We start from the raw sequence: 16,044 nt of genomic DNA on the forward strand, positions 1-16,044 counted from the left end.
ACTGTTAGCACACATGGGAAGTTTGAGCACTTTTTGAAAATTTTCATAGGAGTTAATGTATAGCGACGTCGTCTTTTATGGCGAAGGGATGCGTTTCCATGGAAACGGCTTATGATGACACCCCATAATTGACGTAGAGCTGTTGAGGGCAGGACCATTAACCATTATCTGAAGTCTGCTGCTCTGAGCATGTCAGTTGGAGTTATGACATCGTGTTCCATGACACAGGTGTTTATATTTGAGCTAACGAGGTGTCCAGAGATCAAAGGTTTCCATTGTTCTGAACGAGAGATAAACCTCTTACATGTGAACGTTTTGTTGAAGAACCGTAACATATATCGTTGAAATGTCAAAGCGTGAAGCATGTCAAGGACCTTGAGTATCTGAAGTGTGCCTTTTGTGTACTTTCGGGTCAATAATGTGGCCTTTTTGGCAGATTAACTAAAAGGTGTGTGGCTGCTGCTGTGAGGAAATATCAGTCTGAAATTACAATGGGCTTTAATGGAGACATGTTGAAAGTTGTTGTCACTTCATGCCCTCAAGAGGCATTTTGTTTAATTATTTTTGCCTAATTATTTGTCATTTTTCAAGCTACGAGATGTTTTCTTACGTTTGTCATGAAAAATGATGTCTCAGTGTGAACGATGTCACTTGAGCGGCCCGACCAAGTAAGGAGACAGAGGCAGAACCTCTTGATACAACCCGGTGTGAGTATTTATTCATCATTTGGTGCCTGGTCGCCCACATCAATATTCCCCAATGACTGTCTCCCACACTATCCCCCTTCAAATGAGCCCAACATGCCACCCTTTATAGCCTCACCCATCGGACCGTACCATCCAAAAGGGGTGGCATGTGCAGAGATAGTCAGCTCAGATAAGGACCGTAGTTATTCACAAAACACCTTTAGTGGAGAATGACAAACATCCTTTACTTATATTATATTTAATTACGGTATGAAAAGAAAACCCGTTATAAACTAACACGCCAAATGTACCTGATAACAAATCACCCCCGCCTCCAACCTGCTCATTTAACCCCATCCGGAACGATAAAAAGAACCCGCTGTTTCCCCGGGGACCCTTTACGATGACGGACCTTGGGACCGGAGACGGGAGAGCAGGCGGAGGTGAGTGTTATGATGTTGACTGTTATAGGAGTAACCTGTACCATTAATGCACCTTATATATCGTGACCTTTACACACTAAACATATCCCTTGCACATAATCTCAACCGCTGTCAATCTACACAAACCAACACTTTTGGCGCTCTTGCTATAACTCCCCTTTCTTTCCAGGTGGAGCCGAGAGCCCGACCAGCGTCTGCCAGACGACATCACAATTGAATACAGTTGAATCATTTAATACCCACTACATCAATAAACAGTATAACATGTGCAAATAGGCAATGTTTGACTGTACTGTGCAAATCCCCATGTGCAAGATTACCCAGCCCGAAGCCGTGGCGAAGTTACCTTCGTCACACTCAGGAATGTAGGGTTTGGGAATTATGGCAGGTTTAAAAAAAAATATGAAGGCACATTTCAAGCTGTCCTACACTATAGCTGTGACATCACGCACTCTAGTTAATGTTAAAATCTGAAGAAGACCTCTTTACCAAGGTCTGAACAATGTTTAATATCTCTAAAAGTAAGAATCAGATTTAAAAGTTGTTTTACACGAATAATCTCAGAAAGATGTGCAACATTTTAAAGTTGGAAATTTTTTTCCGAGTGAAAGTATGAATGAACAGTCAGCAGTTGAACTGAAGATTTGTTGAAGTCTGAAGAATCTCTCCATTGACTTCAATGGTTAAAAATGGGATGTATTATGGGATGTATCTCTGCAATTATGAAAGTTATGAATGAGAAAAGTAATAGCCTGCGATTCCCGACCGAGCTGAACGGTTTGATGTTTGAACGGAGTTTCTGCGATATTCAATGCGGGAGGAGAAGAGGGCCAAAATAAGCGGAATAATAAACTTTTCGTGCGTAGAAGAACAGGTAGTTGGAATGCTGTTAACAGCATTCCAACTACCTGTTCAGCATTCCCACTAAATAAAGGGTGACAGTAGGGAGGGGTGGGAGTTGTGTGTCAAGAGCAAACAAACAGACAGCAGATACTGTTGTTATAAGTAGAGAGAGCAAAACAAATACAGTCGAATAGTAGAGATTTGTAAATCCAATACTGACCCAAACACACTGTATCTGACAATGATGGGATATAAACTGATCCATTAGACTCAACTATCTGTCAATAACTGTCAACGAGGTATAGGTTACATTAAGTTCTATCCTATCTACACTGGGATCTTTAAACGCTTGCTCGATGCTGCACTTTACATTTTATTTTGAATGTTTGAATGGTGCATGCCAATAGAAAATGCTGCTGCCAGTGTGGGAAAAGGTGTAGATAAAAAGTTTGAAATATTGCATAATAAGAGTGTAAGAGTCATTTTGTGGGTTTCTTCATTTAGGGAAGTAGTATCTGTTTCACAGGATGATCTTTTTATTTGTACAAATATATAATGAACAGATTGGCTGATTAAAGAGGGGAAATGGCGGTATCGGACAAGTGTCTAAATCAGAGGATACTCTTTCAGTGTCAGCCGTTTAAAAGTGTCACAAAGCAATCGGCAACTACATTTTTAACACAAATCCCCATAAATGTTTTCAAAGCGTGGCCTCAGAGAGCTGCATGTCAGCACAGACTCCAACATGACCTCAGAGCACTATAGCATGCGGCAGAGAGAGCGTGAAAGAACCCATTTCAAACCAGCCCATGCTAAAGTGTTAGATGGTTTGAGCTATTCTTAGCCCATCTTGATGGAGTCTGACACAATCACATCTGCTACACCCCCACCGAGCCCAGAGCACTGATAAATCAAACTTACCTTTTAAGGCAGAAACGCACACAGACACAGAAAAGGGCATGAGGCCCAGAGCTCAGGGTATTCTGTTATCCCCTTCATGTAGGTGGTTTATAAAGCTGTGGGTTAGGGCCCAAAGTAGGTCACAGGCCTGCTTCTGGAGGGTCTGTACATCACGATCATTTTGTATTTTTAATAATTAGCTCCCCTGGTGACCGAATACGTTTCTGGCCTACTTAAATGAGTAAAAACAAAACTAAGTTAAAAAAACTGATCGTGTGAGAAATTATACATGCAAAAGTAAATGTATGCAAGAGAGAAACACAAAGGAAGCATATAACCATGGGAAGGGAGGAAAAGACAGAGGGAAGTGAGTGCATTACCATATGGCCATTAAGAGAAACTGAGGAGTCAAACGTCATCATTATTGAACACTGAAATATGTCCTGAGTAAGGGGAAGCTGGTTGAAAAGCAGTCTCCAGCACACTTTTCAATGTTTCAGCTGACATTCATAATGTAAATATACAACGGATGTGCTCAGGGGTGGCCGTGTTTTTTGGTCTTTAACAAAATGGTTTTATTTATTAGGAGTTATCAAATAAAAACAAAGACTTAAGTCAATTGTAATGTTTAATCTTTATTAAAGAAATCACATTTAGAGTTCTGCCCACTGCCTCTAACAGCACTCAGCTAACTTCTGGTTTAAGGACATTTAAAGTGCTTGCTAATGCTCCGGCTCATAAACTGGGTCTTTTTTTACACCACAGTTTTCCCAGAGTTCCCTATGCACACTCCCTTAAGAGATTTAAAAAAGGAATCAAGAAAGCTCATTTGCTACTTTAAGGGGTTTAATTATTTTGTAGTTTCTAGATTTACTAGCCCAAAGTAGCATCCTACTTTCCACGGGCAACTGGCTACCCTTAATGTTCATGTAGCTATGTGTGCTTTGGTGAGCAGTGTTTTTTAAACCTATAACCCGGCAAAATAGAGTAGTGTTTAATGCCCCAATCGTTAGTAGGTGACGCTGGTTTAAGCTGTGCTGTAGGTTGAACAGACACTGTAATCCATGTCCTTACACTTCTGTTTTTGTGGAGGGTTTAACAACCGGTCAGTTCATATATTTACAGGGAGACTAAACACCTCAGTAAGTTTTCTTAATAAATAATGCCACTACAACAAAGCAATTTGCCACTCAGCTACAAACTATTTCTGGCCGCGCTGGTATCCAAGACTGGAACTGATGAGTACAGCAGATTAATTAGAGCAACAAGAATTTCCTACAATAAATCATTGTACATGAACTCCTACAATTACAACTGGCACAGGCTGCAAAGTCCTGAGGCTGCACAACTGGCATTACATACAACCCTCTGCTGATAGGAACCTTAGACTTACTCTATGTTAAAATAGAGGGTTTATGTTAAAACACTGAACACGTTAAATGCATGCGTCTATATTTACCGAAGCACCATCAAAGGTTTCTGTCACCAGAGGAATATGCCGTACAGCAGCACTCTGTTTTTAGCTCCACTAGCTCTGCTGTGTCAGGAGTCTTTTTTTTGTGTAAATGTAATATTCAGGCTCCTTCAGAATATCTACCACTTGGACAGAGGACTTTTTATTCATGCCGCCTTCAAGCTGTATTTTTTCCTGCTTTTTTGAGCCATCCGGGTCAGTCACAGACAGTGAAATTGAATTGATGAGTGGAAAAAAACGTTTCTGTCTCGCCAAATTGTGTAAGAAGTTGCTGTACAAACACAGGACAGACTGAGACACAAACACAAGGGTCCTTAAATCTCTGCTGACGTGTCCCTGAGAGGAGAGGAAAGCCCACAGGAAAAGCCAGCAAAATGGGAGAAAAAAAACATTTTGCGTAGTGGGTTGTGTCGAAAAAAAACAGACAAAAACCAAACTAATTATTCATTTTTCCTACTTCCATCCATTGTGTCATACCTCATTTAGCATATGAGGCTCTGACAGGCTGTATAGAGGAACACTGTGGAGTCTGTGCAAAAACAGCTCACTTTAGTTTTCCAACCCTTTTTTCAGTCACACTGCAATTCGTCCTCATTTTTAACCGTAAAGCCAGCAGAGCTGAGTCAGCACCTCTGTTTCCTGAAACCCATTTCAACATACTGTGAAACAACACTTTACAAGCTTCCTTCTTTACAAGTATTGACCAATAAGTAACATTACAAACTTTACTGTGGAATTTGGACCTTTTTGAATGGGTGTGCCTGACAGTGTGTGGGGTAATGAGGGTGGAGAGGTCACGAGCAGCAGCTGTAGTCGGTTAAATCAATTACATCTCTTTCAACCTTTATTCTACACAGGAACTCTCCCTTTAGATATAAGGTGCTGTATCTGTATGTTCCCTTTTTCAATCTATTGGGTGATTGTTGGAACACTAGAAAGACGGTTTTGAGTTTTTTGTAGTTTTTAAAGAGTTTGAATTAAGTTTTTTATGAATATTGGAGTTTCGTTCAATGGAGTCTGATGGCTTTACGAAAGTGATGAAATTGAAATTTGAAGAATAATTTCCAAATCCATGTTGATTTTGATCAGTCAGGTAAACATTGGTCAAGTGGACAAAAAAAGCCAATTTTCGATTTAATTGTCAAGAACTTATCCAACTCTTTTTAACTGCATTGCATTCTGGTCTATTGAGGCTACTGTGACAGGGGACATTAGTTAAATCTGCCTCTTCTTATCACCATGCTGACAATCACACAGAGCAGTTTATATAGCCCTTAATCACATATTAATGAAAAGTCTGAAGTGCAGTGGGTGCTAAATAGGATTTGCTAAACCAGGATTAAATTGAAGTTTAAAGACATTAAAAGCATAATTATGACACAGGTAGAAGAACCAATTAAAGAATCATCCAAAAGACCATTTGTAACAGTCGTATAAGTGTTTTTCTTACAAGGTAATAGTTCTCCCGAGTAAAGCTGAAAACAAATACTGGTTCACTATTCAATGGCCATGATGTGATGCTGAGTGAATTAACACCTCCCACCACTCCAATGTTAAACAAACAAATCTATCTTCCTACAACTTTTGGACATTTTCTTCCTTCTTAAAAATCTGTTAGGAGCTGAATTTCATTAAAGAGGGGCCTTTGTTTGCTTTGCTACTAAGCCATCCTATAATATTATAATAAATAATAATAATAATAAATCCAATGAACTAATTACCTGTTCTCTCTAAATTGTCAATGGTTGATTGACCGATTGATGATTCATAAAAGCCATCACAGGGCAATATTTCCTTACTAACATTTTCTAAATAATATTATAATAAAACATCTCAAATAAATAAGAGATTATTATTTTCCCCATTGACTATTGGATTTGAACATTCAACATGACTTCTCAATCAGCACCACCACATACTTATATTATATAGTATTTCTAATGATTATTGGGATACTGCCAGTAAGTTATGTTCCGAAAAGAAAGGGGGTGAATAAAGATCTCCACGTCACTCGAGGTTGAGGCAGACGCACAATGTGAGACTCAGGTTTCTGTGACCGATCCACACACTGTGAATGTTTCAGGATGATGTGGGCGGAAAGATGCCCGTTTGTGTCTCAATGCGCTCCGTGTTATATTTATTTTGTACATCGGCAGCAACAACCAGCTGAGAGCGGGGCAGACGGGACATTCAGGCAGAGATACTGTATCCTTTTTCTTTAAACAGGTTGGACTCAAATATTCTCCAGAGAGCTGATTCATACAGGCTGCTTCTCTTTTGATGGAGTCATTTCCACTTCAGATCGGAGCACACACTGCTATATTTACTCTTGAATTGACATTCTGAGGTGGCAAAGGTAGAGCTCCAATTTTCTCTTGATTTTCTAAAAGACCGATTTCCTTTACAACTTCTGGTATAATGAAAATGCAGCCTATCATCCTTCAGGTGGTTGAATACAAAAATAATATTCAAATCTGAATCCTGATAGACATTTTTCAACTGCAGGTAAATCACAAGGATCTTGCCCTTGAATATATTGATGTTATGCATTTTAATAATTAAAATGCAAGTGAGTAATTACTCACTGTAGTGTAGCTTTTTTTAATTTTTTTTTTAATTTAGTTATTTTTTTTTTTAAACGTACGGTGTCCTTGGGTGTCATGAAAGGCGCCTAAAAATAAAATGTATTATTATTATTTTCTTATCATTTGTTCACAACAATCAGCCCAGTCAAACACAGAACAGATTTCCATTAAAGCATTACAAAGACCAGTAGCAGTGGACCAACTCAATGATGTCATGATATGGCTGGGTGCTGCTTGTCATTTACTTAGTGATTTGAATATCCTTGCCACAGAGAAGACATAGGCAAAGCATCATGGCCACCTGCGCTCCCTATCAGCCACTTTGAATAGTTTACCCTGATAACGGGAACACAGATTACTGCTGACCTGACCGCTGGCTTTGCTGTGAAGTCAAGAAGACGTCAACATTGTGAAGGAGCTACTATGGTTCGCCTCTCGGTGACAAATTAAATGAAAGAGGTTTGCTCTGTTTTCTCTTAATATTTCAATAACAGACATATCTTTGAAAGCCTCTCGCCTCTGTGCTGGTCCCATGCACAATAGATATCCTCGTTCCTTTCAACTTCTGCATAATGCTTGTCTGCTGCCAGGGAAGAAATTCATCATAAGAGGAAACCATAATCCAGTTTAGAGCACACTCCCAGATGCAACATGTTTTTGTGTTCAACCACAAGGAAACTACCAATGAAACAAAAGATAAAGAATAAATGAAGTAAATAAAAACTGGAGTTCCCACGCAACAAATCAGTATGTAGTAAAACATCTGACAGTTTGATATGAACAGATTTAAACTGCTCTTTTTACGGGGTTATTAAAAAACAATGTGTCGTCTTTCTTGGCGATGTCTCAGACTATATCTCCCGGTATCTGCACAGCTGTCGGTCTGTTCACGGCTCTCAGTCTCAGGGCCGGCGAGTCAGCACCAACACTTTCTGACTGGAGCAAATAAAGCTGCCAAACCTACCATTCTCATGCTGTGGATCCATTCACTCTCTTTTCTACCACTTTGCCCTTGTTTCATCAATCTTTATTTACTTTTTTCACCATCAACTGGTCTTTCTGTCTCCTTTTTACGGTCTCTAAATTACAGTTATTGCTTAAATTGAACATTTGCTAAGCCTTAGCTCTTTAATAGGATGTTACTTAACCTTCAATCTTTCCGTTCTCACATGGCACTTATGCAGTTTAACATGCTGACACGAGCAGATTTCCACTTGAAAGTGTTTGTCATTTTTAGGACAATTCATCATAAAAACAATTAGCTAGCTTATTCAGTTGATTATCTAAATACTAACATTACATTATGAAGTAGGGCTGCACAATATTTGGTTTTAACACGAAAGACACATTTGAAAAAAGATGGAAATTCCCTTAATTGTTTTTAAAACAATCAATTTGTTGTATTTTAGCAGTATAATGAAAACATCAGAAATCTAGAACCGAGTAGCCATTACTGTTATCTATTTATTGATGGCAAATCAAATCATGATTTTGAATCGCCTATATTCCTCATATAGTGAAGTGAAGCCCTGTGATGAAGCCAACGTTAGCTCCACGACCTGTTTGAACAAATATTCTCTGTCTGACTTTTGAGTGTTTCCAGCTGACTTGGCCCAGAAGGGTTTTAAATGGCTACATAAATGACATGGTGATGAAAGACTATAGCTTCGGCTACATACACAAATCTAAAAGTCACCAGCTGAGTAGAGGAGCTGCAGTTTAGAGCAACATAACTCTAATAATGTAACATAAATAGATAAAGAAAAACCTAGGATTGAACCGTTATATCACTTTTCAAAGCCTAACAACACTGCTGTGCATAGTTAATGAAACAATAACAGTTTTTTCCTCCCATGAGTACCAACCATCCATTGAGCAAGGCACTCCCCCGGCACAGAACAACGTTATCTCTCCTGGGTCTCCAGCTATGAATTAGTGTTACTCTTTATGACTCAGTTACTAGGGTTCAAAAGAGCATTGGAAAATACAATCTAAAGAAACAGCAGTGACACATCTTCTTCTCTGGTATCTTAACACTCGGAATCTGTTGAGCATCTGTCGGAAGTGTGCATCTCTTATAATAACACACAAACAGAGTCAACACTTCTGAGAGATTCAATACCCAGGGATCCTCAGCTTAATTCAAACCTTTTATTGATTCAGTGTTGGCTCTATGGAACTGCAATTGGTTTGTAATAATAGGTGTGCTTGCTGACTGAAATGACTCTGTATTATGGCATTACAAACATATTGAACTGCCGAGGCCTCAAGTGGTTTTAAAGCCACAGCTCTTTCAGGGAGATGATTGCACTGCAGTTAGACAACAGCAGGAACTCTAACACATGTAATCAGTGTGATGAGTAAAGCACTGTGTGTATAAGTGGCCATGAAGAAAGGGTTTGACTGTAAAGATTGCCGACATACTGCTGGGTCTGTGTGTGAGGGCTGACAAAGATGTTGTGTCTTATTCCAGCAGTTAGTGTGGGTTCCTGTGTGGAGGAGCAGAGGGCAGCATCCACTTTGATACACATACATAACAGGCCAAAGACAAAACACACACTATCAATGGACCATCATCACCTTCACCCTCAGTGACGAGTGTTAACTGATACATGTTCCTATCATTTTTTCGATTTAAAAACAGTGAAACACTCCGTTTAAGTCAAATCTTCATGTGATGAGAAAGATGTATGGATAAGGCCGGAGTTTGAGACATGCACAGGCAGGCAGTCGCTGCAGATAACAGAGACTGTAACTTTCACTAGCAGGCTCTGGACCAGCCAGCATTAAAGCTCTCTGGATCCCTGCTGAGCCGATTCATGTGTGCCACAAGAAAAGCTCACAAGTCACTTCTGAATCCTCCGCCACCAACTAGAAACTAATCCAAACCTCTGGCTAAATCGCAACACGCTGAGAAATACTCGCAATTCTACTGCAGTGATCCACCTCTGGGTGAGAGCTGAGCTCCCTATCAGCAGAGGACAGAGTGTGCGTCAGTCAGTCTGGCACGACTGTGTTTACCACACGTGTGTGTGATTTGTTCTTGCACAGTCCTTCTTCCTCTATTCTTTATGAAAATAAACACAGTTGATAATGTTTTAAAATTCCCATAAAACTGCTGGCAGAGTACCATTATGTTCAGCAAATTTAAAAAGGACAGGACAAACACGGATATCAATTAGCTTTTACAGCAACCAACAACGCAGATTTCAGATTGACACCATTACTAATTCAACATGGAGGTCAGCCTGCCCTCTGTTGCCAAGAGCTGTTTGCAACCACTGTCGTCTACACCAGCATTTATTAACGACAAATTGGACAGAGATGAAAAGGAGGAAGAAAAGGACCCTGACGTGGCCGTCTTTGTAGTAAGGCTGTGTTCGTACAAGCCGAGATTCGAAACTGCAGTGCTGCAGAAAATGACACTCAGGTTTATTACCACAGTGGAGCTGATGTGTCTTATTGGTAGGCTTGTGTCCATATGATGAGACTGTGATATACTGTAGGTTGAACCAGATACGTGCCACACACCTTAGGAAAAAAACAAAAAATGTGTGCTGCTTAGACTACCGCTGATAAATCCAATTACCGTCTGTTTACTAATCTACTCAAACAGTTGATAACATTCTAATAAAGTCTGTGCTTGTTGTTTTTCCTGTGGTTTGGTGCCACCCTCCACTATCTGACATGTAGCTCCTCTCACACGCCACTGATTAGCAGGAAAGTGGACTCAACACAACAGTGGGACGTTGCTCTTAAGAGCTGGCAGGAAAAGCCCTCTGAGGTTTGTCCAACACGGCAGACTTTAATGGGACGTCCTGGTGAGCGTGCAGGCTCATGTTTGCAACATTATCCTCATGTGTACAACAATGCACTTACAGATACAGACACAAGTTTGTTTGCATGAGTCCCGCTGTAGGGTGTCTTCCAAAGTGTCCTGTAAAACTACTGACGAAAAAAGGAATGGGGGAAACTCCACTTTCTATACATCAACTATGTGGGAAAACATACATATATAATATAAATACTGAGTTATACATCCTCCATATGTCTTAATCTAACATAGATTACAATATGAATGATTGAACATATTGAATGTTCCTTAATTTCAGAACCATCATAATGAGGTTGCCCATTGTGAATGGGGTGAACTTCACAAAACTCTCAGCTCTTAAAAAAGTGAAGAAGTTAAGTAAAAGTATTCTTATTTCATTGTTGAAGTTAAGGTCAGTTAGCACTCATCATAAGTATCACTGAGTACACTTATAAAAGAAGACAACATTTCCCACAGAAAAATATTTTCGAATTTTCTGATCAAATATGACCATTTTTGAACAAAGGTTTCCTTCAGACCTCTGAAGTCACATGGTGGGATATCAGTCTTTTTATTTAATTTTGTCACTAGACCAAGAAAAAACGCCACAAGGAATTTGTCAGGAATGGCCCCATTAATTTCTGCACAGGACGCCAGTATAGCTTACAGGCAGTGATACTGTGTTCAAACAGTGTCTTTAAATGGCACACAGACTCTTACCAGAGGGACATTATTTTAAATTGGCTACTTTTGAACTGATAATAGTGAGAAATGCTGTTTGGTGGGCGCTTTGATCTTTACAGTCACAGTATCTTGGGTGTATAGATACCGGTTGAACTACATATTCTGGTCGAGACACCGTCCTTCAGATTATACAGAAGTGTGCATTTGAATTAGCTGCCTCGACCGTATGCTGGCAGGCACAGTGCTGCTGGATGCAAACACAGATTACACACCCACATGTAGCTTTGAGAAGCGAGGAGTTAAATGAATCCATCAAAAAGTTGCCATCATCTCAAGTCTGACGGATGAATGAATGTAAGAACTTGTGAATCACACTTTGAACGTATATGTCTATTTATTATAATCATAAAATGTATATGAACTCACAAAAAGCAGCTACAATATGATTAAACAATTGTATTACAGGGCTCTGTTGGGTGGAAATGTTTACACAGTTGTGCCATGGGAGATTCAAAATAAAGTTGTATGGTAAAAATGATTTAAAAAAATCTCCTAATTTCACTTTCTGGATTATTGAGTGTTTTTGTAATGGTTTTATTTCATAGGCTGCCAGCTCAGATTACTTAGTCTATCCATGTAAAGCTTTTGTTTGAATCTTGAGGGCTTTTTAAAAAATGCACTAACTTACTACTACAAAGTTTGTTTCATGAAAGCAGTCCGTGAGAAATAATTAAATGTTTCAATTTTCAAAAAGGAAAGGAACAAGATGTGTTTGCCAACAACACTAAACCATTGCAACTCCACCTTTGTTTAACCAGAATACGTGTCCCTGTGTAAAGACAGCAGCCGGGAGCAGCCCTTCACCCCGGATCCAGATTAATGCTGCCTCCAATCCAACTCCAGAGAAAGTTCTTATCATGGAGAGTCACTTTGACAGCCTTAACCACCACAAATACACACACGGTAACACACACACACTCACACAGTTATCAGCCTAATGGAAAAGTAAAAGGGCTGCTCTGGTTGACTGGAGCAAAGCAAACACTGAGAGACAGATAGACCAAGACAAGAGACAGGTGGAATACACACGGGGCGTTCACAGTCACACACAAACACACACACCTCCACATCACAGGGTATTAGAGGCACTGTGCACACAACCACCCACACAGAGCACTCCATACACTCCCCAGCAGGATGTACAGGCAGACACACGCAGTAAGTAAGCTGGATGTGGCCCCAATGCAAAAAAGGACTGTACTTAGTCTCTTGTTCTCACACAAACACAAGTAGAGCTGCAAATATTAATTGATTAGTTGTCAACTTCTGAAATAATCGGCAACTATGTTGATGATCCATCAATTATCAAATCTTTTTTTTAACTCCTGTGTGACAGTCATCTAAATACCCTGGATTTGTGAACAAAAAAATTACTAAACAATCAACAGTTATCAATGAAGACAATTGTTACCTCCAGTGCCAATATACACACACATCCACAAAGAAAGACACACCTAGAATATAAGGAGATGTGTGTACTATGGGAACATGTCTTCGTGCTTTTTCTATACCTGGGGAATATTTAACTTACATTTCAGACATGCCATACTATTGCAAGTACAGGCCTGGTTTATCGTGAATGGAATCCATGGCTACACACACAAAAAGTGCTACTAGTACGGAGGTGTACAGTTTCCTGCCGTGTGCCATAAAGACCCACAGTTTCAGGAGTCGCTGAAAACCAACAGCATGACTCATATAGAAAGAATCAGTAACCACAGACTTAATAGTAATTTGATAAATAGTGTGTTCAGCATACATAATTGATCAACAGAGTTTATAAGGCACACACAAGATGATAATGTTGATTGAGAAAGGTGTTGAACAACTGTATAACCATTTGGGGGGCTTTAGTTAGTTGTACAGTTTAACTTCATTAAGTGGTACTGTTTCTTCAACAATGGCTTCAACTAACAAACTTAATCGAATCTAATCAATCTACCATCAAATCATTGCTTTAGAAAACTACATGACATTAAGTTTTGTACGCCCCAACGATATTCTGTCAAATATATTTTATTTATAGGCCAATTATGACATTTTCACATTTAAGAAGTTGAAACTGTCAAATGTTTGGCTTGTCTTTGCCTGAGATATGAATGAAATAATTATCACCTTTTCTGTCAATCACCTTATCGATTGTTTTAGCTCTTATCGATTGTTTTGTCCAGATTGTTCAGTTTCCTTGTCCAAAATGTGGTAGACAAAATATGAGAAATATATTGTTGAATCTCTTAAACAGCTTGGACTAAATCTGAACAAAATAAGAACATTGTTGGCAAATAACTTGGTGTACAAATCTGGCATGTGAAAATATGTTCACACAGCTCTGCCATCAGCAGTCTACAGACAGAACACCTGGACACCACAGCAGTCAGGTTAAACTGACTGTGTTCCCACAGTAGAAATAATATACATATTGAAGTCTTTTTGAAATCACATCCTGACAGCATGGTGTAACAGTGATTTAACTCAGCGTTAATCTGCACACTTCCTGATCTCTGCTCATTTCTGGGAGCAGCAGCTTAAGTGCTGACGTGCTCTATCGGCTAAACCCCCCCCCGGCCCTGAGAGCCAGGCCAGCAGCCCCAATATTAATAACAATCCCTCTGCATGCGTGCACCTTTTATTCTGCTCTCACATTAACCAGTGCAGCCACGTTAAAGTGGGTGACAGGCTGCTCGGCGTGGACGTGCTCCTCTGTGACTTCACCAGGGAGCGAGCAGCGGAGCAGCGGCGCAGCGGGAGGTCTGTGCCCGCCGACTGGCCAGCCCCGATCCCCTTATCTACACTCATCTCCAGCAAATCAATGCCTGCACACTGATACTAGCGGGCCCTTTATCACATTCCTCACAGCATCGGTGCAGCCTGAAAAGAGCCAATAGAAAAAGGAAGAAAAAGAGGCACAACAGCGCCAAATCACGCCGCTTTGTCCGGAGAGAAAACATCCACCAGGACACGGAGACCGAACAAGCAGTTGAGGAACAGAAATCCTACCTTTCGACTCAGCGCTGTCCCCGAGTAGAAGTAGTAGGCTATCCCCACCACCCACAGCACCGCAAAACATAGCAATATCCTCGATTTCCTCCGCATGACTGCCTCGTGTTCTCCGTCAGCCCGCTTGCGTGTTTGGTGGCTGTGGTCGGGCTGCAGCGGCTCGTCCCGGTGCTCTGTGTCCGTGCAGGGCGCTTCGCCGTGCGGCTTCGGCGAGTTTCGTCAGTCGGTCAGGGTGAGCGGAGGGAGCAGGAAGCAGCCAGCATCAGCGGGGTGAGAGGGCAAAGGCTAGCCGGCTCTAATCCAATCAAACGCCGGCTCAGGCAGCCCTGGAGGAGGGCCGGGGCTGGCAGCGAGTCGAGCCGAGCCGTACGGGGATCCGTGCTAACACCGAGTAAAGGGGGTGGGGACTGTCCCTGTAGGAAGTGAGTGTTGTAACATTTCAGTAATGTGGCTGAGAGAGAGAGAGGATCTGATCATCGTGTCTGTCTGGGCTGGAGCTGCACCGAGGACACGCTAGGGGCGCCAGAGACACTTTAACCCGGGTTAAATCAGAGAACACTATAAAGAGTATCTTCACTGGTTCTGAAACATGGATGTATTATTCTGAACCAGTTTGGAAAAGATGGGATAAAGTTATCTCCCTTTCTTCTTTCAGTGTCTTCCTTTCGTCCTTCTTTTCTCCCCTTCCATTCATTCACTCCTCCTTTCCTCACTCTCTTCCTTCATCCCTGCATTAATTCCTCTCTCCCTAACTTTCTTCCTTCCTCCCTCCATCTGATTCATTCATTCATTCCTCCCTTCTTTCATGCATTTCCTCCTTTCTCTCCCTCCATTAATTTGCTCCTCTCTTCATCCCTCTTTTCCATCATCTCTTACTTCCTCCCTTCCTTGGTCATTTATCAATTCCTTCCTTCCTCCCTCCTTCTATTAGCCTACCGGACATGTTTGTGACAAGTCATCCTCAGGTTGTGAAAACACGTGAGGGCTCAGTTTAAACAGATGTATGGCCTGTGGCTCTCCGTCACCTCTCTCTCTCTCAGATAGATCTCTTCAGAAACACCTTTGGCTGAAATAAAAATGAATGCTCAGCGTGGTTAAACCTGCCCCTGACATTTTTCTTTTCAACAGGGACAACATGTGATTCGTGACTAGAGAGCAAAAAGGCACTGCAGTCCAAGTTTAGAAAAAAAGATGCTATCAATACGGACGTTGTGCCGTGCCTCCAAAGAGTGTCCCAGTAGTATTACACAAACATTTATTCATTGCTGCTCCTCGGTGGTCTGAAGAGCGACTCAGCATGTATATGTTACCCACAGTAGTGTTAGAGCATGGATGGATGGCAGTCAGGCTGAAGTTAGAGAGGGGAGGATTGAGAAGCAGAGAAACAGATGTGCACATTTAGCAGAAGCTGAAAGAGGGTTTTATCTCTTGCCCTCTGCCTGGCATGTCCTGAATAACTTGTTGGGTCTCAAATGTCCCCTGAAGAGAGATACATTTGGCTCTCATGAACTCCTCCAGAAATAGAGAGGCAACATCTTATGTGAAATGTAGTGCTTGT

General features: G+C 40.9%; 1 protein-coding gene across 6 annotated transcripts in view; it reads right to left on the reverse strand.

The window, feature by feature from the left end:
* The window catches only part of galnt2 (UDP-N-acetyl-alpha-D-galactosamine:polypeptide N-acetylgalactosaminyltransferase 2), a 63,674-nt gene extending 48,531 nt beyond the window's left edge, over positions 1-15,143 (reverse strand). For 2 of the 6 annotated variants that reach the window (XM_034075449.2, XM_034075440.2), the window contains exon 1: positions 14,487-15,142. In XM_034075449.2, coding sequence (XP_033931340.1) covers positions 14,487-14,582 — 96 coding nt within the window. In that variant the 5' untranslated portion in view covers positions 14,583-15,142. Of the gene's footprint in view, positions 1-14,486 lie in introns of all 6 variants that reach the window. The other 4 variants (XM_034075431.2, XM_034075458.2, XM_034075466.2 and 1 more) reach the window with 4 other exon arrangements.
* Positions 15,144-16,044: the final 901 nt, after the last annotated feature.

This window comes from Pseudochaenichthys georgianus, chromosome 3 (assembly GCF_902827115.2).
Source record: "Pseudochaenichthys georgianus chromosome 3, fPseGeo1.2, whole genome shotgun sequence".
NCBI classification, from domain to species: Eukaryota; Metazoa; Chordata; class Actinopteri; order Perciformes; family Channichthyidae; genus Pseudochaenichthys; species Pseudochaenichthys georgianus.